The sequence below is a fragment of the Miniopterus natalensis genome, chromosome 17 (assembly GCF_054644295.1).
Source record: "Miniopterus natalensis isolate mMinNat1 chromosome 17, mMinNat1.hap1, whole genome shotgun sequence".
NCBI lineage: Eukaryota > Metazoa > Chordata > Mammalia > Chiroptera > Miniopteridae > Miniopterus > Miniopterus natalensis.
This window is the reverse complement of record NC_142097.1, coordinates 36,378,989-36,400,710: the sequence shown is the minus strand read 5'-3', so window position 1 is coordinate 36,400,710 and position 21,722 is coordinate 36,378,989. Positions and strand designations below refer to the sequence as shown.

The window sequence follows — 21,722 nt, the reverse complement described above, 5'->3', positions numbered from 1 at the left end:
GCTCGGCCTTGGGAGTGAGATGCTGGAGGCCTCACACTGCCCACATGCTCTCACAGGCAGCATGAACCTCTGCAGTTTAGGGAGACAGGAAAGGGGCTGATGTGACAAGGACCTTTGTGTGGCAGAGAAAGAGCTTTCAAAACATCAGGCTGCGGAGGGGGTGATTAAGCCTATTGAGGGAGAAGCTTGGAATTATTTAGAGAATATGTTTATAAATTCCATTGTCCTACGTAATTGTAAACTTCTACTCCACATCCTGTCCCATGGAGCAGGCCGGTATAACCAAGTTGACATGCAACATACACACAGTGAACTAAAGGGTGTTGGGGGACAGATGTTAGGGGCTGGGGTCAAGGCACCCACAAAGCTGGGAAGAGGCTCAGGACCAAGGGTCCTGACAGAGGGGGCCAGGCTGGCAGTGGAAGCCTATGGCCCTGGAAAGCTGACCAACTTCCATTTGGCCAGATTCCAGGTTTGGCATTTACATGTTTAAAAAAAATCTAGTCCTGTTAACAGGAAGAAGGATCCACAACTCAGGACAGTGTGATCCTGTTCAAACTATGTGCTGAGAAAAATAGACTGGAAGGATATACACCACATGTCAACAGTGCTCCTCTCTTGGTGTTGATATAAAGGGCTTTTATTTCTTTATAGTTTTCTGGATTTTACAAATTTTCTACAATAAACGTAGTTAAAAGTTATAAAAATGTGTTCCTCAAAATGATAGTCCCTCAAACCCACATTGGCCTTCCGAGGGGAGGCTCAGGGCGAGGGCATGTGCTGGGGGGACAGGTAGGGCAGCACTGGGCAGTTAATTCCTGGGTGGGCTCTGGCTACTGCCAAGCTCCAGCATTTAGGGCCCCTCTCCAGCTGGGGCAAAGGGACCTGGCCATGGGCCCCATGGCCAATACTCAAGTGGCTCTGTCCACTTATACAAGAGGACATGGAGCTGGTACAGGTAGGAAGGAGCTTGAGGTGGCCACGAGGCCAGTTCCGCACCCTCAGCGAGTCAGGCTCACTCAAGGCATGTCCCCCAAGAGAGCCTCCAACCTGGGGACCTGGCCATTTTTGGGAACAGCTTGGGTAGGACTCCCAAAGCACATGGAAATGTGAGGCGGGAAGTCCCGAAAGTCTGCTTCCCAGAGTCCTCCTGGGCTGGTGCCCAGGCCAGGCAGGGGCTGACTGCCAAGGCAGGACATCGGCTGGTTGCCTGGGCTGGAGGGAAGACAGGCGTGGGCACTGCTGGGTGGTGCCCGGGCCAGAGCTCTGGGGCACTTTCCCAGGCCCTTCTTGGAGGAGGGTGAAGATGCCCATTGAATGACCAGCCTGAGTGCCAGGAGGAGGGAGAGCGTCCCTGACCCTGTTCCTGGCTTCCCAGCGAGGGACACAGACTCAGATGGGAGGGCAGGACCTTTAATTGTATTCAAAGAGAGACTGGGAGGGGGTTCCTTGTTAGGTGGCCTGGTGCCCAGGGGCTGGGGGGAAGGGGTCACGGTGGCTCTGGGTGTGGAAGACAGATTCTCAGCGCAGGGCTGGAGGCAGGAGGGGAGGGACAGGGCAGGAGGAGGAAGGTGGGCTAGGGGGAGCTGTGAGAGGAGTACAGGGTTTTCAGGCCACCTCAGGTCCCTATCCCGGTGTCTCTGTGGCAGGTGCTCCCCAGCTGGCCAGCACGGCCTGCTCATCTCAGGAGTGTCTCAGCTCCACCTCAGAGCCAAACTGGGGCCCACGGTGGGGCCGGTGGATGTGGTGGTGGCGGATGCTGAAGAGGCGCTGGGTGAGGCCCAAAGTGGCCACCAGCAGGGCGACACCCAGGAAGAGCAGCACCCACTGGCCCACGCGGGCCTGCTGCTCCTCTAGGTTCATGCCCAGGAAGTTGACGCGGCCGTTGCCTGCGAAGGAGCCTTCCGAGCGAGCTGGGCAGAAGCAAGGAGAGCAGGGCAGTGGGCAGGGGGTGGCAGGGGGCGGGCAGGGGGTGGCACTGCGCTGGCTTCCCTAGGCTGCTCTGAGGTCAGACTGGAGCCCGCCTGAGCTGGGGCGCTGCGGGTGCCCGGGGCAGAGGTGGGGGGTGCTGGTACCGGAGTCGGGTGTCCAGTTGTACTGCGGCCAGCCCAGCTGCTCCCCATGCCGCCCGTTCTCAGTGAGGAGCCAGTCCATCAGCGGCTTGAAGTAGCTCATTATGGCCGAGGCCGACATGTTGGGCTGGCCCGTGATCAGCTTCATGGCCTCAGGCCACGGCTTACTGTAGCCCAGCTTCATGGCATCCCTGGGGCAGCACCAGCAAAAGGACACCGAGTCAGAGGACGGGTGAGAGGGCCGCCACCCCTCCTGCCTCAGCCTAACGCCCTCCGTCCGACAGTGGGGGTAGGAGAGGGATGGCCTGGGCTCAGGAGGCTCCAGTTTCCTCCCGAGAGGGCTCATCCCGACTCATAGTCTCCACCTGGGAGTTCCCAGCCCAAGCACCAGAAAGGCCGGTGTTCCCAGAAGAGCCCATGGGGCTCCTCAAAGCTGAGGGGCCAGAGAGTGGAAAACAGTCACAGCAAGGCCAGGAAAGACTCACGCTAGGCGCTTCCCTGCCTCCTTGGACTGGTAGATGTCACACTGGTGCAGGGGGCCCTTGTGGCCAGCCGCCTGACACAGCGCCTCATGGAACTGGAACTGGATGATGAAGCTGATGAAGTACCTGCAGGAGAGGGAGGCGTGGCTGGGGGTGAGGAGCCTGTGCTCCAGCCCCCACTGCCCCAGCCTCCCACTGCAGCCAGGGTGTCAGGGCGAACCCACCCTGGCTTTCAGCGTCATCCAGGCCCCCTTCCACGCCTTATACTCGCAAGGCTCTCTCCACACCTCGGGAGGGCCTGGGCTGAGCAGCTCTGGGGCCACTCGTGGGGTGGAGGGTCAGGGCAGAGTCCTTTAAAGGTTTGGCGGGCCACTTGAGAGACAGTGAGGTCTCCATTCCTGGGGTATATGCAAGTAGAGGCCAAGGGTTGCTCAAAAGATCATATCTATCTGGCAGGGCTATCTAGGCAGGGCAGCCAGGCCAGTGATCTCCTTGATCCCAAAGCAGCAGGGAGTCCCTGGTAGAAATGGGCTGGTCAAGGCCGGAGCAACCTCTCAGTCTGCAGGGGTTTTGAGTGTCCCAAACAAGCAGCACAGGCCTCCCACTTTGAATGCTGGGCACAAGCCATGCGCCACTGACTTTCCTGGTGTTTCCTAAAAGTGCTTTGCCAAAGCAGCTGGTCAGAATTAGGAATGAGTCTCCTTTGCCACCCCTGCCTGGAGAATTATCTATGCTAAGCTCGGAAGCTAACCACGTGGGCCTGCTTCTGTGTGAAAGTGAATGCCAGTTTGGAAGCCTGGAAACCAGTGGGGAAGGCGGGTGGAGGCCCCCCTATGGGTCATTCTGGCACACTGTCAAAGTCGGGCCTGTTCCCAGGTGCCCTTGAATCTCCTTGGTCCCCTGCCCATTGCTGCTCTCTGGAACATCTGAGCAGGCTTTCTTTCCCTTCTTGGACCCCGGGGGACACAATTCACCTACTCCATACTTATGTATTAGACCTTGACTATGTGCTGACATCACACTGGGTGGTGGGGTGGAAAGATGGGCACAGTGGGCCCTCTGTCAGTGGACTTCTAGGGACCATAGGAGGCAAGGATTGGATGAAGCCATAGCCCTCCTGGGGCTGCCTTCACTGCGCTCTGCGCCTTGCCTCGTGGGTGCCTGTGCCACCTGCAGCCCAGGGGCACCTGGAACCCCACCTGAGGCCTCCCCAGATCCCTGCCTCCCAGGAGGACTCCAGACTGCAATTACCCATTTAGACTGTAGCACATAGAAAGTAAAGGGCTGCACCAGACACCTTCACACTGCCCCTGCATGACTTAGGGTGCTAGTGTGTTTACACGTGTGATTTCAGAGAGTAATTTAAGAATGGTGGGTTATGGCCACCATTTCCCAAGCCTGCTCTGTATTAGATAGCATGCTTGGAAGTTAACTCTTGCAACAAGTGCACAACCCCTTACCCCTATCAACACAGCCTCCCGATTTAACTGGGTCTCTAATCCTAGTTTTAGTATGTAGATCTTCCAGGCACAACTCAAATTATATCACAGGCAATACGTTCAAAATATAAAATATAAAATAAAGGAATTGCAATTTTTTAAGAAAAGGAAAACAAAACCAGAGTAACAGTGCTCAGGGCATGATCTAGCCATGGACCATGGTTAATAATGTTAACTACCCGACCAAGGTCTTGAAACCATGAACCAGTTGCAGTAGTGTTTCTGCCTTCCGCTGTCTGCAGGGTAGAAGCTCTTGTCATTATCAAAGAGTAAAACAATGGTCAGCCTGGTTGAGGGTAAGTGGATCAGGCAAATTGCGCAGTGCAGCCGGGTCCCCCGGGTCCCCCTGACCCAACCTGGCAGTGACAGCAGTTTGAACATTGAGTGGGCTCCTCCCTTTCCCTGGTTACCTGATGTAAGGCACATTGGAAGGAATGTGGAACTTGGCCCCTGGGTCAAAGTCGTCTTGAGACCTGGTTACTGGCGGACAGAGGCCCTGGTACTTCAGCCTGTAAAGGTGCAAGACAGGTTGGAGAAAGGGTTTGGGGGAGAATCAAGCCAGGGAGGGTTGGGATTTTTGACTTGCAGGATGGTCCCTGCACCTGGGGCTGCCCTGGGCATTCCAGACTCCAAAGTGCTATGTCTCCATGCACAATAACCCCTACAAACCCCATCACTCACACACAAAGATTCATATGCACATGTACACACACACACACACACTTAGATGCTATAAACACAGACACACAGACACCCATGGAGACCCCCCAACCCACAACCCCAAGGGAATGTTCTAGAACCTGAGGCTCCACCACTCTTGGTTGTAGTTCTCCTTGGTGATACTTCCGTCAAACACCCTCCAGCGCCACTGGTCAATGAGGTAGCTGAAGGGGATAAAGGCGATCTTGTCCAGGGCTATCTTCATTAGAAAGTTGATATCTTGCTCTGCCAAGGGAAGGGGGCTTGAGTCACATCCATGCCTGCCTCTTGCCATGTCCTAGCAGCTTGGCTGTGATGGGTGTGCGATGGGTGGAGAGGGGAGGGGTGAGCTGGGCCTGTTTGGCTCCTGCAACCTGCCTCTAGGGGTGGTCTGTGGGTTCCAACCTCCTGGCTTACTCTGCTGGTGGCCCCCTTATTCCCCGTTGCTCTGTCCCAACCTCTGCCTGTGGGCCTTTAAGTTCCCTCTCCGCACCTCCCAAGCTCACTGCTCCTTCCTGGTCCCTCTGCCCACCAGGATCTCCGGTTCTTCTCTTACCGTAGCTGTTACCATCGCTACTCAGCAGGTTGATGCTGTGTAGGTGCTTGGGGGTAGATGCCGAGAGGGCCAGCACATCCCCAATGGCTTCGTGAAAGCCAGGGTTGGCACCCTCCCGCAAGGTGATAGGCAAGTGCTTGTACTGCATGAAATACTGTATGTGGCCCATTTCATGGTGGGCCACCACCAAGTCCTCCATGCTCACACTGGTACACTGCTTGATCCTGGGAACACAGGGATAGGGAGAGGGTGTGAAAGGGGACAGTGAGGAGCCCTGAGGCAAAGGCACCTGCTGTCCTTACTGCGTGCAGAGCAGCACCCCCACCACTGCTGTAAGCAGGGAACACAGCACTATGGGAAAGAAAACCAAAAGCAGATATGGAGTGAGCCTGAGAAAGAGGGAATTTGGGGGTTGGAAGCCCCTAGAGTATTGTCATTCAGGACATCCCTTTGCTTCCAACTTTTACGAATAACTCCAGCCCACATGGCCATGTTGCTTCCTGACTTACTCTAGAGGCATTGGGACACTCCTTTATGTTCAGTGTAGGACTTTCTAGAATGTTGTTCCTGTGGTTTCTCATGCATGTGTTTTGGTTCTCCCAAGACTTAGGCTTCCTGAAGGAAACCAGTGTCTGAGCTATTCTGCATCCCATGTGCCCAACACCAGCAAGCATATTCACCCCACAGTTTTTATGGCCACGACTAAAATGACACCTGCAGAGCTATCCAAGCCAGAGGTTCCATTTTTCTCCATCTTTCCTCATTCTCTTTTGTGAGCCAATGAAATTCTCCCTTGGACCTAAGCAGAGCATTTCAGGTCAGTTGACTCCATTTTCCTGCCGTTCTCTTGGGAAGGGGAAGAGTTGCCTAGCATCCTGGTTCCAATGAGGCTCAGGTCTGTCCACTTTCTCCTATGGTTCCCATACAAGGGAGGACCCCCAAAAGAGCTCTCAACCTTGATTCTGTCCATGCCCCGCCCTATAGCTGTAGTCCTCATGCCTTTGAAGGAAAGGCCCAAGGCCAGTGGGCCTGTGAAGCCTGTCTGGTTCGTTCCAGGTTCTCGGTGTCCACCTTTCTCATAAGAAACACTTCATCCGCTGTCACAGATCATTTTTGCTACTCTCCCTCCCAAGAGGCGGGGTCTTCTTTCTCTCCTCCTGAATCTAGGTTGGCCTTGCTTTAGCCAATAAAATCTGGCCGAAGTGACTCTGCTCGTTTTGGACTTAACCTTTAAGAGACCTAGCTGTTTCTGCTTTCTCTTTGGGGCATGCCAGCTGCCAGGTAAGAAATCTCACTGTCTGACTGCCATCCTGTGAGGAAGCCCAAACTAGCATGGAGAAACGACCCGCCAGCCCCCAGCTGTCCAGCCATCCCAGTCCAGGGACCCAACGTGTGAGTGAAGACACTAACTCAAGCATTTCTGTGCCAGCATGTGCCACATGGAGAAAAACTGGGGAACTGAACCTTAATAGCTAGAACCAAGGCCACGCATAGATGGCCTCATTGAGCCATCCCAGCCATCAGAGCTACTCTAGCTGAGGTCTCCATCATCGCTGAGCAGGGACAAGCCACTTCCATTGTGCCGCCTAACCCATAAAGTCATGAGAGTAATCAAGTTGTTTTATACTGCTAAGCATGGGGTGGTGTGTTATGTAGCAACAGACAACCGAAACATTATCCTCGGATGAAGACAGCTCCTGAGCCTGTGCCAGTGAGGGTGGATCTGTGTAAAGTCGCCATGTCCTCAAGTGTCTCCCTCTGTCAAGGTACATGCGCCCAAGCAGAGGGCTAGCTGTATACAGGGGCCACCTGGGAGTGAGGGAAGGTGGGCAGCTCACACCCACGTCTGGGATCTTGGGCACTGACGACTGACCATGTTGGCAGAGCTGGCTGGCATTTGAAAAGACCATCACCTGGTAGATGAAGTTTCCCTGCCAGAAGCCAAGGGCCGAGTGGAGGCCAGGCCCCATACTATTGACCTTCCATCCTAGCTCTGGGCCCTGCACCTGTTTCTGCTCCCTCTGGCTGAGAGGGGACAGCAGTGGAGCTTTTACTTGGCTCGTCCCCTTGCCCATGGACTCAGGATGAAGTCCCCTGGCTGCAACCCGGACACACCTGAAGTCTTTGCCATTGTAGAAGTCCCAGGCAGAGGCATGGCATACCACATCCCGCCCGTCGGTTGGCTTCTCCAGCATCGATTTGTTCCAGAAGTCCGGGGGCACGGGCAGCAGCCCCAAGGAGATGAAGAAATTGTTCGCCTCCTCAAATATCCTTCTGGGTGTCCAGCCCTGCCAGCAGAGGGAGCTCTGCTCAAACTGGGGGCTGTGGGGACAGACTGTGAGTCCCAGCGGAGGAGGGTACTAGGCAAGGACCAAGCTGGAAGGAAGGAACTGGCTCCAAGGACCCTCTCCCTGCGGGGTGGGCTTCCCCTCCCTGTGCCCTGGGGCCTCTGGAGGAGCAAGGGTGACAGGCGAGGACAGGTGCTGACCTGCTTTATCATGGCCTCCGTGGCATCCATCTTGGGGGCTGAAGGGAAGGGAATCACCAAGTCATAGATGTTGGACCAGCTCTGTGCCCACATGTTCCCTGGAGGTGGGCAGAAGAAGGGAAGGTGTAGACAAGAGAGAGAGATGTTACTTCTCAGGCTCAGCGCCATCACGCAGGGAGGGGGAATGAAGTCCCAGTCCTGCCGATCGTGATATATCTCTTGAGCTTCCACTGTTTATAAATTGTGCTGGGCATCTGACATACAGTCTTCAGTCCACACATCATGCCCACTTTCCTGGCTCATGGGTGAGACCCTTGCTAGTGATCAGAGAATCAAGATGGTCCCTTGAGCAGTGAAGACCAGTGTGACTAGCAGCTGTGTACAAATGCAGAAGCTTTGGGTCCCTGGGAACATCTACGAGCATGTGGCCACCACTTACTGAGAGTCAAGTAACCCGCCCAGGGCCCATGGCTCCTAATCGAAAGGGCTGGGTTTAAAGGCAGGCAGTCAGGCTCTGTCCCCTCCACGTCACCTGAGGTTGGTTTATGTGGTCCCACCTGCCTTCAGGAGAGGTTGATGCCTTTGCACTTAGGACACGAGAGGAGTCCAGTTCTCCAGGACTGGAGAAAAGGAAGGTATTCAGGAGTGGAAAGGTCCAGAAATAGATTTGAAGTAGAGAATCTTTCATAGACAAAAGGGCTTAAGCCTGAGCTGATGTCGGATGGTGTCTAATGTACAAAGTGGTGAGAGTTAGAGTGAGTGAGTGAGTGAGAAAGAGAGCATGTGAGGGAGCCAGTGCCTGGCCACTCCAATCCCAGGGGCTGAGTTCTAAGCCCAGCTCTGCCCCCCCCCCCCCCCCCGCCACCCAGGGCCACCAGGCATATTGCTTCCCTTCCCAGGGTTTGTGTTTCTCAGTCATCAAGCTAATGTCTGTCTACTCTGATGTTCTTCGGTCTCATCAGAGAGGGATCAAGGACAGGCCTCTTGGGTGGCAGAGACCCTTCAGGTTGAGTAGGAACTAGACCCCAAACCAGACCAGTTTTGGGGTTCTCTCTCATGACTTGTAAATAGTCTGTGGCCCCATCTGGCCTTTCTGCTCACAGTAACATGTTCCCAACGGCCCAACAGTAGCTGGCCTCTACTCGGTTCTGGTCCCTACCATCCCTAATCATCTTCCACTGCCTACTGCATGTCTTCAGGGCATTTGGATTTACAACCCCTGGAAAAGAAGGCGCAAACACTGAGGTACATCTACACTCTCAAGGCTCTTCTCTGGTCTCCTAACTTCCTTAGGCTGAAAGCTGTGTCTGCTCTTCCCCTCCCTGCCACTACTTTCTCCACCTATCAGAACCTCTCATCTTTCATGGCTTCACTCACATGCCATCTCTTGGATGGGCCTCAGCTCCTACCCACAGCCCCTTCCTCACCCTCTGTATCCTGCTGTCTTGAGCTGTGATGGGTGATGTGGGCTCCCCATGGCAAGATTATGAACTGCCCCCCACTGTCCCATCCATGGTGACCTGCACCACGTGTATCTGTAGCAAATGGAGCACCAAGGGCAAGCAGGGGCTCTTCTCCCCACCCCCAGCCCCCACCCACTGCAGCATTGGCAACATTCCCTCCAGGCTCAAGTCTTTTCACTCTGCCAGCCCGCAGTGCCATCTGTAGACCCTCCCCGCCTGCCCTCTGCTCTCTGGCCAGCCCTGGCGCCACCCTCCCTCACACTGGCATCTGTCTTCATCTCCTCTAGAAGGCGCAGCGCCTGCCCTCACCCAACAGATGAGCGGGAATGGGGCCCTCCAGGTTGATGTGCAGGGGCCCGTAGTGGCGGTGCAGCGCCCGGCGCACATAGGCGTGCAGGTTCAGGTAGAGTGGCTGCAGCTCCTGGAAGAGCTCCTCCAGTTCTTGTTCCAGGGTTGGCATCTCGTACGTAGATCTCCACGAGTCCCCTATGTCTACGTAGCCTGCAGAGGGGCACAACAGGCTCTCTGAATACCTGGCCGTTTCCTGAGCACTCCCCATCGCCACCACCTCCTCCAGGGACAGCTGTCTCATCGGGCTTAGGGTCTCTGAGGACCTCTCTGAGGGCCCCAGGGGGGCTGGGACCAGAGCCAGTGACATTGGCAGGAGGGACTTACCATTGAGCCGGGCAGCCTTGTTGGAGAGCTCCACATATTTGGGGAAAGAAAGGAGGATGGTTCTTCCCACCTTGTCTCGCCAGCCCTTCCATGCCCATAACAGTTCTTCATAATTCCGGGATGTGGCCATCAGGTTTATCAGATCTGGGGGTGTAGGGGGTTTCAGGCTTGAGCGCCCCCCCTCAGCCCACCTCTCACCTCCTTCTAGGTGAATTCAGCCACAGGACTTCAGAGCGAGACTAAAACTGCACAGGCAGCAAGGCTAGGGAAGTGGGAGACGGGGTGCTGCCCTCTCTAAGGGGCCCACGGGTCCAGACCAGGGGCCTGGCGCTGCATGGACACCATACAGGCAACCGCAGGGTTTCGCTGTGCTTGTTTTCACATGAGCAGTTAGGTGACATGGCTGGGTCCCCAGCCAGGAAGTGGCTGAGCTGGGGCACAATCCAAAGGCCCAGGCTGCAGAGCTGCTGCTCAGCCCCTGCCTGGGGGAAATGGCCTGGAGGCCAAAAGACCTGAGTTCTTGTTCTTGTCTCTCACTGACCCCAAATTGCCCTGCAAGTCATGGGACCCCTCTTTCCTACCCATAAAGTGGGGATAATGCTGGTCAAAAATCAAATGGGAACGTGAGGCCCCTGAGCAGGGAGTGTCCCTCATTCATTTCTGGGTCCCTACAGAGCTCAGGGCATCTTTCACAAACTGTAGTCAGACTGGATTGGATAAAATAATAGCATCATCAGGGAGCCAGAAATCCTGGGTTTGGGTCCTGTCAAAGCCACTGACCACGTGTGACTCATCGATATGGACTGCAAGGAGCTGACATCCATGCCACAGAGCTGGGCTGAGGATGGCGAGAGCTTGCGTGTCAGTTCTGAAGCCCCACTCAGACCGACGTCGGCTTCCCTTCCTGCCCATCCCCAGCAGATGACTTTAGACAGCATCAGGGGCTGTCCACACCGCATTATCTGACCTGCTACATGATAACTACTTCTCACCGAGAAAGTGCATTCAGGTTCATTTTGTTTGGAAGAAATTGTATTTTGAGAATTTCACATCTGTCCCCTGCCAATGTGAGTTTTTGTGTCTGTGGCTGTTTTGTATTTTTACTGCTGGCAGTGACCTGATGGCCTAGCCCTGGATTAAGAGGCTAATTGATGTGGGGGAGGGGGAATGAGGGCTACATTCCTGTTAAAGCTCTTCTCCGTAAACACATGCAGACACATACACGTCCACACGCACGTCACACGCGTGCACATGCACACACGGCGCATGCCCCCCCAACGCTTTGCGTGCCTACCCACATACACAACCCGTAGGCCAGACCCTGTCCCACAAAAGCTGTTTCTCTCCCCTGTTTATTTTCCATTTCCCCTTCTATTTGTCATTGTTCTAACGTGGGAGTTGGGCAGAGGGCTAGGAAGAGGCTGTTTCTGGGTGGAGATTCCTTAGAAAGAATGTTTAAGCCTCTGGCTCGGAAACCCTGGGAAGAGTGGGTTGGGAGGGAGGAGGGGGTGTGTAGGTACTTGGGTGCCCAGGGTGAGCTGTTTCAAAGGGGAGAAGGTAAGAAGGACCTGCCAGTGTGGCAAAAGAAAGGGGGCAAGCAACAGCCAGTCCACTCTTTCCAGCAGGAAGTGGCAGTCGAGGGAGTGGACCACGGAAGTGGTTTCTAGGGTTGTAGCTTCAGTTTCTGGGGGGCAAGGGAGGTGCCAGAGAAGGTGGGGAAGTCATGGAAAAGATCAAGAAAGGGGCATAGAGGGGAAGTGTCTGGAGCTCCGACCCAATGTGGAGGCCTGGGAGTCCAAGCCCTGGAAAGGCGAATTTGAGAGACCCCCTGCTCTGAAGGGCAGAGTGCAGGGAGGAAGGAGAGCATGCGAGATCTTGGAGGGGTCCTGGAGGGAGCGATGGGCGGAGCCACGGGAGAGCAGCGGATTAGGGCAGAGAGGACGTGGGGGCTGGTTCTAAGTGGTGGCAGGGAAGCCCCACTGGTGGAAAACAGGCGGGTGAGTTTCCTGGGCATGCTGACCCCACGAGTTAGGAGCACCTAACCCCCTTTCCACAGGCAGGCACCCCTCACACTGCGCCAACCCCAGCCTCCCCCGCCCCCCCTTCTTCCCCAGGGGCGCTCACCGGGCTCTAGGTTTAGACAGGTGCCGTTGGGGAGGCACAAAGAGGCGATGCTGTACGTGGTCTCCATGTTCATCACCAGCTGGTTGTACTGCGAGAGGAAGGAGAGAGGCAGCGGGCTGCACCCCTTTGCTGCCTGCTCCACCCCGGCATCCCAGTGGGGGGGCTGTGGACCTGGGGGAGCGTGTTCCCTAAGGCGCATGTGACGCGGCAGATGGCGGGGCTTGACAAATCGAGGAAGGCCAGACCCTGTACCGGGCTCGCTTCCCTGAGCTGGAGCCTGGTCCTGACCTTGGACCCTCCACTCCCTGCTCCCCCCGAGCCACACACCTGCTCCAGCTCCTCGGGGGGCAGCGCTGCCCGCTCCAGGTCCCGAATCTTGTGTATCATCCGCTTTATGGTGGCGTTTTGGAAGTAGGTAATGTCAAAATGCCTGGCCTTCATGCCGTACTCGACACTGTGGTTTGCCACCTGCAGGTTCTTCAGCAGCTGTGGGCACAGGGGGAACCGTGTTGGGAGGCCTGGGGGCTTTGGAGAGGCTCTGAGGAGGAGGCGCTGTGTGGGGAGCCAGAGGGGCGGGGGGGCGGCAGGGAGAGCAGTTTTATCAAGTTGATGCCTTTGCCTATAAAGACCCTCTTCAGCCTGGACTGTCTCTAGTGTCCCGGGTGCAATCCATGCCCCTCCACAGATGCCCACAGACATATCCTGGCAGGGGAGAGAAGGGGGGCCCCACCCCGTATCTTAAAGGCTGCTGGGATGGAGGCAGCTTCCTGTTAGTGCTGTGCCTGGCCTCTCTGAGCCTCAGGGTCTCATCTGTAAAATGGGAATAAGAGCATTGATTCTGCAAGGCTGTGGAGGAATAAGTGAACCAACAGTGCTAAAGGGCCGGGGACAGCAGCCAACTCACACGGGTCTTCGAGGGGTGCTGGCTCTCTGTGGCCCACCTCGGTATGACCTGCGCCCCCACGCATGTGGAGGCTGGGGTTGGAGGGAAGGGTAGCCCTCGCTATAGTGGCACACGGGGACTTTAAATCTTTTAAAACAACTGACTTTAGCATCACTTATTTGTGTACAATTACTCCTGCGCTAACAACAGATTGTTAATGAGCTACGACTTGTTCGGGTGTGAGTATATGCCCACCCAAACCTGGAACTGAGTCTTGTTTTAAATTTTCCACCTGGATTTTTCAAGGATTCTGACAGCCTCCCCGCACTGAGGTGACACAGGGCGGGCGGGAGGCCTGGCTGCCCTGGGTTCGGAGCCCCCCTCGTGCACCAGCGTGGGCGCGGCCCCTACCAGGATCTTGCTGGTCTCTGAGGAGATGTTGATGTTGTAGTTCCAGTTGGCCTCCGTATACTCATTCCACAATATCAGCGATTTCTTATCATACTCCTCCAAAAAGTCTCTGGCCGTGACTTCATCGGTCACCATGACTGTGGGGCAGAGTGGAGGGAGACAGACAGGCTGCCCCTTGCCCTCTCCTGCAGCGGCGCTGAGCCGCTGCCCCCCCCTCCTGCCTCCCCAGCCCCTGCCTCCTCGCCCCCTCGCGGCCCTGCCCCAGCCACCCACTGGTCCCACTTGTGCTCTGGGTTGTCTGGCTGCTGGTTGTTGTCTGGATTCTGGTTGTCGCCTGGCTGGATGTTCCATGGTTTTTTGTCACCTGGTGAGTGACCCCCTGGCTGAGGAGCCCCAGCAGGGGGTGGCCGCAGCAGAGCAGAAAGAGGAAGAGGAGGATAGGCAGTCCTGGAGCAGCCCAACCTTGGCCCATGGCCACTGGAGAGAGAGCCCTGCAGCCACCGCCCCCTGGCCAATAAGAGCGGAGCCTGCAGTGTGACCTCATAGAGCAGCGTGACCGGTCAGCCTGTCTCCAGGGCACCCTCAGACCTGGGCACACCCTCTCTAAAATGCTGGGGGAAAGACAGCCCCAACCCTACCCCAGGGCCCCGCTGATGAGCTAAGGGGCTGCCTGGCCCTTCAGAGCTGGGCACCAGGGCCAAGCTGGGGGAGTTGACCAGGAACTGGAAGGGGGGCCTGGGGTCTGGAGCTCAGAATTGAGAATGTGCTTTAGGGGGCCCGCCCCACTCTCACTCAGAACTTTACCAACGTCATCTGGGTAATTGTTGGGCAACGGGGGCTGCCACTGATATTCTGGCCAGCCCAGGACCTCGCCATTCCGCTCGTTCTGCTCCTGTAGCCACTGGCTGACTGGCTGGAAGTAGTTGAGCAGCGGCTGAGCGTCCATGGTATCTGAGCCGATCATATCCTTCAGCACCTCCTGCCAGGGCCTCGAGGAGCCTGCCCGCAGCACCTCCCTGCCAGGCAGAGCAGGCACCATGACACGGGGACTCAGGCCAGTGTTCACTACTGGCCCACTTGCCCTCCCTCCAGCCACTTCTGCCCCCCAGCAGACTTCGAGAACAGGGGCACTAACACTTTGGGATCTAGGATCTCTATGAAGGGGGCAGGGTCCAGGGCCTCAGATCTGGGCACACTTAATAAATGTGTGATGAGAAAGAAAGCATGGGGTAGGGAATAAAGTTGGCCCCCATCAGGCTGGCCCTGTGGTGCCCCACTGGAGCAGCCAGCTGCCTCCAGACATACCCTTCACCAGCCTCTTCCCTCCCCCGCCCACTTCCCCTCCATTTTCTCCCACACACCGGAGCTTGTCCCCTGCCTTGGTGGACTGGTAGATGTCACACTGGTGCAGTGGGCCCTCATGGCCTGCCTCCTTGCACAGGGCTTGATGGAACTGGAACTGCAGGACAAAACTCACAAAGTACCTGCAGGCACAGGGTGGGTTTTAAGGGGACTGGTGAGGGTCCCTTGCCCAGGCACTGTCCAGCTTCCCACAGAGCAGAGGCTAGACAGGCTGCCTGGGGAGAAGGGAGAACCAAGTCTAGCCCAGGAGAGGGACCCACTCGATTTCCAGGGAAGGATGTGGGAGCCAGCCCTGGGAATGGGGTGGGGCCAGAGTCACCGAAGTAGAGGGAATGGGACTAAAGGTTTGCCTGAACTGGGTGGGGCAATAGTACCTGATGTATGGTGTCATATGTGGGACGTGAAACTTAGCTCCAGCATCAAAGTGCGTTTCATTTCGGACAACTGGAGCACAGACACCCTGATACTTGGTTCTAGAAGGAGATGGTTAAATTATCTTAGGACCTAAGGTGTTGAATATAGGCTGAGTTAACCTTTGCAGAAAAGACTGCCAAGCAGGCATTCCCACCTGCCATCCCTTCCCATCCTGGTGAGTTGGGGAGGAAGGGTTCCTGGAGGAGGGCGTTTTCAGCAGGAAAGAAAGCAGTGGGCCAAAGGATGGAGAGTCATTAGAGAAGAGGGGCCTGGGACTGAAGGAGGCAGGAGGCTCCTGCTTGCCCAGGAGGGCGAGGGGCCGGCCGTTTGGGGTTAGGCCCTCCCTGATCCCTGTTTACTCACCGAAGATACCACCAGTCAAAGTTGTAGCGGGAAGGGGGGGTACGTCCACTAAAGACCCCCCAACGCCACTGATCCACCAAGTAGCCAAAGGGCAGGAAGGCAATTTTTTCCAGTGCCATCTTTAACAAGTAATTAATGTCACTTTCTGTTGGGAGATGAGAGGAGAGAGGTTGGAGAAGAAAAGGGAATCTGGCTGGGATCCCGTGGGCCTGGGGAGGAGCCCACGGGAGGGATGGCTGGGCAGACGCAGAGAAGGGAAGGCCAGCCTTCGAGACCATGGCGCCCTCTTGGCAGAGGGTCCTTGGGCAGTGTTGAGTTGGGACTCAGGGTGGGCTGTGAGGCACCAGGTGGATCCTCAAACCTGCCTGACCTAAGTAGTGTAGCAGAAATGAGAAGGACAGATGGGCGCAAGGGCAAGTGGAGTCCTGCTGTGGGTGGAGTGGGGCTGGGTGGAGCTGCGTTGGGTCCTCTATGGCCCCCATACCCGTGTCGTTGACAACTTGGTCCAGCAGGCCGATTTTGTACAGATGTGCAGGGGTAGATACGGAGAGGGCCAGCACATCCCCGATGGCCTCGTGGAAGCCAGGGTTAGCACCCTGGCGCAGGGAGACAGGCTGGTCCTTGTACTGCAGGTAGTACTGGATATGGCCCATCTCATGATGCACAGTGGAAAGCTGGTCCATAGCGACCCGTGTGCACTGCTTGATCCTGCGGCAGGGGCAGGGTAAGGGTGAGAATAAAGAATAGGGCAGGACAGGGACCAGAGCATGGGGAGAGGAGCTGGCGGAAACACGCAGACCCTTTACCTTGCCCCAGCCCTCATCATTCCAAGGTACAGAAGTGACTTGTCAAAGCTGCTGAGGAAAGGCGGCCCAGTGGCAGCCCTGGAGTAGGCCAGCCCCTCCTCTACCCCCGCCAGTGTTGGGGCTTTGACTGAGGTGGGCCTGGGAACTGGTTTCTCTGCGCCCAGGCTGCCTGCCCTTCTTGAAGCCCCAGAACCTTCCTCATCCTGCCCCGTGTCTAGACCTGAAGTCCTTCCTGTTGTAGAAGTCCCAGGCGGAGGCGTGGCACACCACCTCACGCCCGTCGTTTGGTTTCTCCAGCATGGACTCTGCCCAGAACTCAGGAGGCATGGGCAAGAGCCCCAGGGAGGTGAAGAACTCCTCTGCCACCCGGAACATGTGTGTCGCGTTCCAGCCCTGGTGGGGGGCGGGTACAGGTCAGGGGCCGGCTGCCCCAAGCTCACTGTGGCTGCCCCAAGCTCACTGTGGCTGCCCCGGGGCAGGGCTGGGGTCCCCCACCCAGGTCAGCTCTCTGCCCATGAAGGGTGTGTCTGCTCTATGGCCTCCCTTCCCAGAGGTGGGGCCCCTAATAACGATAAACAAAGAGGACTCCTCACACCCCGCCAGTGGGGGCCTAGAGAGGGGCTGGCACCTCACAGAGGACATACACCTCAGCTCATCGCTTGTACACAAACTTCAGGCTGCTTCTCTGTAGAAAGGAAGGGACCGAGGTCCCTACCCAGCCCATCTCCCGCACAGGACCCCTTGCCGCCCCTCTCGTCTCCCTCTCATTGCCTCCACCCTGACCTGCCCCGAGCTTACCTTCTGTACCATCCTGTCGGTGACGTCAAGATTGGGCTTGTCAGGAAAAGGCACCACCATGTCATAGATGTTGTCCCAGCTCTGGGCCCACATGTCCCCTAGACAAAGGAGGGGAGCCAGAGAGCTTGGTTCCCTGCCCAGCCAGAGCCTGCTTCCCCATCCTGGCACCCAGCAGCACCCTGGGCCACAGTAGCCAGACCCTGGGACTGAGGCCAGAAGTCTCCACATCAATCCCATTCACAGTCCCAAGTGCTCCATGTGCCTGGGGCTGGCCAAGCAGAAGCCCGGGCAAGGCTGTTGGGGCCCTTTGTGAGGGAGCTGGGACCCCTGCTTCCCAGGCCTGAGGCAGGGCTCAGGGATGGCTTCCTGGGGGGTAACCATGATTACTCTTCTTCCTCCTGGCGTCCAAGCTCAGTGTGGGTCCTGGCTCTGCCTTTTCCTAGCTCTCTGACCTCTACCAAGACACTTATGTGCCCTGAGCCTCAGGGTCCCCGTCTGGAGAGCAAGGATGGTAATGAGAGGATCACCTGCTTTATGATGGTATTGGGTGAGCTACATGGGCTCGTGTGTATGGGAGGGAACAGGGCAGTGCTTTAAAATGTGAGACATGATGAGGACAGATGAAAACCATCCCTGGGATGTGTGGAGGCCAGGCCAGGTCCTTACCCAGCAGGTGAGCAGGGATGGGTCCCCTGAGGTTGATGTATCTGTCCCCATAGCGATGGTGCAGCCTGCGGCGGACGTAGGCATGGAGGTTCAGGTAGAGGGGCTCCAACTGTTGGTAGAGGTGCTCCAGATCCTCCACGAAGGTGGGCGACTCATACCAGGAGCGCCAGTAGTCCCCCGTGTCCGCAAAGCCTAGCAGGGGGTGGTGTTGGGGTGCAGCTCAGGCTGGAGGCTTTGGCACCCCCGCCTCCCAGCTACCACTTCCCCACTATCCTGGCTCAGGGCCTATGTGGAAAGGGGCTGGAGAGGGTCTGGAGAGGGGTTTGAGGGTTGCCGGTCTACAGTTTTCTAACTGGGGGTTGAACTCCAGCTAACTAGATCCTGGAGAGCCAAGGGGCAACCATGAGTGCTCGGGAGGGGAGGAGTGCCTGGAGGGGCAGGGAGGAGGGATGGTGTCAGGGCGAGACAGCAGCCTGGTAGAAGGTAGACGGAGCTCAAGCCTGGTTCCGCCATCCACTATCCATGAGACCTGGCCTGTGGATGGTCATCCCAACAGCTGCTCTGCCTGCCTCAGGGGCGGGGGCGCAGTGGAGACAGTGGACAGGACAGCACCTTTCAAGCTGGGGAGGGCGGGGCACACTCACCATCCTGCTTGTGGGCCTCATTGCTGAGGGCAGTGAATTCCTCGTATAGGGGTTTCAGTGGGATGCCCACTGCATTGTGCCAGCCCTCCCAGATATACAACAGCAGGCCGTAGTTTCGTGTGACAGCCAGGACATGCATGAGGTCTGAGAGACAAGTGAGCAGGGTCAGTTAGAAGACTTCTGTGTCGAAGTTGGCATCACCATCATGGCAGCTCCTACATTGGTCCTTTCTGTCTCCACCTGCTTCCTCAACATCATGACACCCCCAAAGCCAAGGGCAACCTATAAGCTGGGTGGAACGGGGCTGGGAACTATATGAAGCAAGCAACCAAGGCAGGGCCCTTGTCTCCAGGGAAACGATGATCTAAGGTGGTTGACACAAAGAGGACATCCAGAGGCCGAAACCCAGACAGACCCTTCATAGCTCATTGGATGGAGTGGCTGACCTCAAAGTGGCCTAGGAAATGGGGGTGGGGTGTGAGGAGAGGGGAGGAGGGTACAAGTGGAAGCCAGAAGGGATCTAAGGCCTATGGAGGGCTCTTGGGGAGACTGAGAGGACCCATGAAAGGGGGAAACAAAACAAAACAAGGCAGGAGGAAGGCTAGTGGCAATGGGACAGGCCAAAGCACATGTGGGGTGGGGGTGGATGGCACTGGAGATTCTAGAAGTCAGTTTGCCAGGAAAAGCAGGGGTGTGGGGGCACCTGACAGCCATTGGGTTCACCCACTCTCTCCACTGGTCATCCTCCTGGGTGCAGGGTGAGGGGAAGGGCTAGAAAGAGACAGTAGCAACAGGGTCGTACCTGGGTCCAGGTACCCGCAGGTGTCATTCCTGTTGGGGTAGCAGACCTTGGCGGTGGAGAAGATCCTGTTCATGTTGCTTAGCAGAGAGTTGTACTAGGGAGAAATGAGAACCTGTTAGTGATGGATATCACCAGGACCACCTGGCCAGCCCCTCCTCTTTTTGCTAGAAGGAAAAGAGGGCTCAGAAAGGGGATGTGGCTTGGACAGGCCACTCGATGGCGCCAGGAACACTTCTGATTACTAGTACACCAATTCCCCTTCCAACAGAGGCAGCCACTGAAGGTGGAGACAAGTGTCCCGAGAGTTAGGCGGTGGGCTCCCACCTCAAAGTGAGGGCAGATCCCTCTCACTCTCTCCGGCTTTGATACCTTCTCAGTCCTCAATCTTTCTAAGGAAGTCTATAAACCAAACCAGCCTATGGAGAAATTCTGGAAACTCCTGTTTTGTCTTTTATTGTTTACTTGCATTTTGCTTTCTACGCCATAATACTTGCTGTAACATAAAATAACCTTTCCATCCTATCTCCAAGGAAAAGCAAAGCTTCAGAAAGCCATTCTATCCTCATGCTGGTTTCCCCTGCGGATCCCAGGGTCCCTCCCTCCCAGACTCCCCTCCCCATCTCCCCAGCTGGGCACTGGCAGGCACCCCGGGCCACACCTCTGCCTCCACCCTCAAGTCCACCCTCAAGTCCACCGGGCCCACCTGCTGCCGCTTCTCCAGGGGCAGGTTGGCAGGGCCCAGAATGCGCACGCCACTGAGGACCCTTCGCAGTATTGGGTCGGTGAAGTTCTGCCAGATGGGGTCGTACAGTTCCTTGGCCTTCTGGCCCCAGACCTCGGCAAACTCTTGGTTGAGCAGGGATGCTTCCTCCTGTGGGCACCAGGAGGGCAGGGAAGTGTATGTGGGGAGGTCAAGGTGCTGGGGGAGGGGAGGAAGGCCAAGGGCTCCTGGAAACTGGGGCTTTAGAGAGCATTACCTCCTCTTGGGCCCTGGGGTCAGGAACTGGGGGGCTCTGCCCGGGGGAGCGGTGGAGCAGAAATTGGGGCCAGAGGAGACGCAGAGGGAGGAGAGGGAGAATAGACAGTGATGAGCGGAGACAGAAAAGTGAGAGAGGAGTAGGCTGTGGCCAGAGAGGACGAGGGTCCAGAGCAGAGTGGGCGCCCTTCGCGGAGACCGCCGCTGACCCCGCCCGAGGTCATCCCTGGGCGCTGCCCCCGAGGGGACTCGGTCGCAGTGGAGCCAGCCTCGTCCATTCAGCCCCTGCGCTGGCACGGACCATGTGCCCAGCACCGTGCTAGGCCACCCACCTCCTGTCGATGGGGCGGGTGGGGTGGGGGGTGGCCGGCGGGCCCCACCCGGTCCCCGCCGCCCGTGGGCCGGGGGCGCGCTCGGCGGGGACTTCCCGCCCCCGCAGCCCGGCCGCGGGCCTGTGATTGGGCGCCCGGGCCCCGCCCCCGCCCGCCCCGGGCCCGCGCTCCCACCTGGCGCCGCGCGTTCTCCTCGGTGATGTTGGTGTCGTGCGCCCAGCTGGCGACCGTGCTCTGGTACAGCACCTGCTCGGCCTTCGGGTTGAAGCTCTGCACGAAGAGCTGGGCCCCGGCCTCGTCGGCGGCAAAGTCGCCGGGCTGCATCTCGGGGGCGAGCGCCCGGGCGGCGGGCGGCGGCAGCAGCAGCAGCAGCAGCGGCAGCGGCAGGAGCGGCGGCCGGCGCCCCGGCGCCCGGCGGCCCGACGCGGCCCCCATGGCGCGGTGCGCGGTGCTGCCCCGTCTCCCGCGCCGCGCCCGCTCGGCGGATTATAAAACCCGGCGGCCGCCGCCTTCCGACACACCCCCGCCTCCCCGCCCCGCGCGCTTCCTCCTCGGCCCAAAGTTCCCGGCCGCGCGGGCCTAACGGAGCGAGCGGGGCGGGGACCGAGCTCCTGGGCCCGCCGGGGAGGAGCCGAGGCGGCCCCTCCGGGACGCAGCCCGAGGGTGGCGGACGGCGCTTAGGTCAGACTCTGGCAGAGGAAGCTAGCGGGCCCCCGGGCGCCCCCAGCGCGCGCCCCTGGAGACGGGGACCCGGCCGTCTGCTGGCGCACCCCAGCCCGCCCGCCCGCCGCGCCCCCTCCCTGCCGTCAGGGCTCGGGCTCCGCGCGGGGGCCTGACGCTCAGCCTTGGGGCCCAGCAGCCCCGGGCCTCGGGCTCCAGAGAGACGCGGTGGAGCTGCGCACAGCGCCGCCGCCGGCCAGCGGGGACGGGGTTAAGGATGGGTGACCCCGTCCGGCTCCTCAGGAGGCCGTGTGTGCGCCTGTGTGCGTGCGTGTGTGTGTGCGTGTGTGCGTGTGTGTGTGCGTGCGTGTGTGTGCGTGTGTGTGCGTGTGTGTGTGCGTGTGTGTGCGTGTGTGTGCGTGTGTGTGTGCGCGCGCGCGTGTGTGTGTGCGTGTGTGTGCGTGTGTGTGTGCGTGTGTGTGCGTGTGTGTGTGTGTGTGTGCGTGTGTGTGTGTGCGTGTGTGTGTGTGCGTGTGTGTGTAGGAGG

General features: G+C 57.8%; 1 protein-coding gene across 1 annotated transcript; it reads right to left on the bottom strand.

Moving 5' to 3' along the window:
• Positions 1–1,443: 1,443 nt before the first annotated feature.
• Positions 1,444–20,069, bottom strand: ACE (angiotensin I converting enzyme). The gene is made up of 24 exons (XM_016205034.2): positions 19,911–20,069; positions 19,208–19,301; positions 18,406–18,549; positions 17,762–17,953; positions 17,096–17,193; positions 16,518–16,690; positions 15,976–16,199; positions 15,492–15,636; positions 15,089–15,187; positions 14,714–14,836; positions 14,157–14,368; positions 13,353–13,489; positions 12,386–12,544; positions 12,059–12,146; positions 9,935–10,078; positions 9,569–9,760; positions 7,797–7,894; positions 7,424–7,596; positions 5,309–5,532; positions 4,854–4,998; positions 4,464–4,562; positions 2,558–2,680; positions 2,076–2,263; positions 1,444–1,913 (listed from the first exon to the last, which is right to left on the bottom strand). Exons 2-24 carry the CDS (start codon positions 19,278–19,280, stop codon positions 1,684–1,686), a joined length of 3,483 nt encoding a protein of 1,160 aa, XP_016060520.2. The 5' UTR covers positions 19,281–19,301; positions 19,911–20,069; the 3' UTR covers positions 1,444–1,683.
• Positions 20,070–21,722: the final 1,653 nt, after the last annotated feature.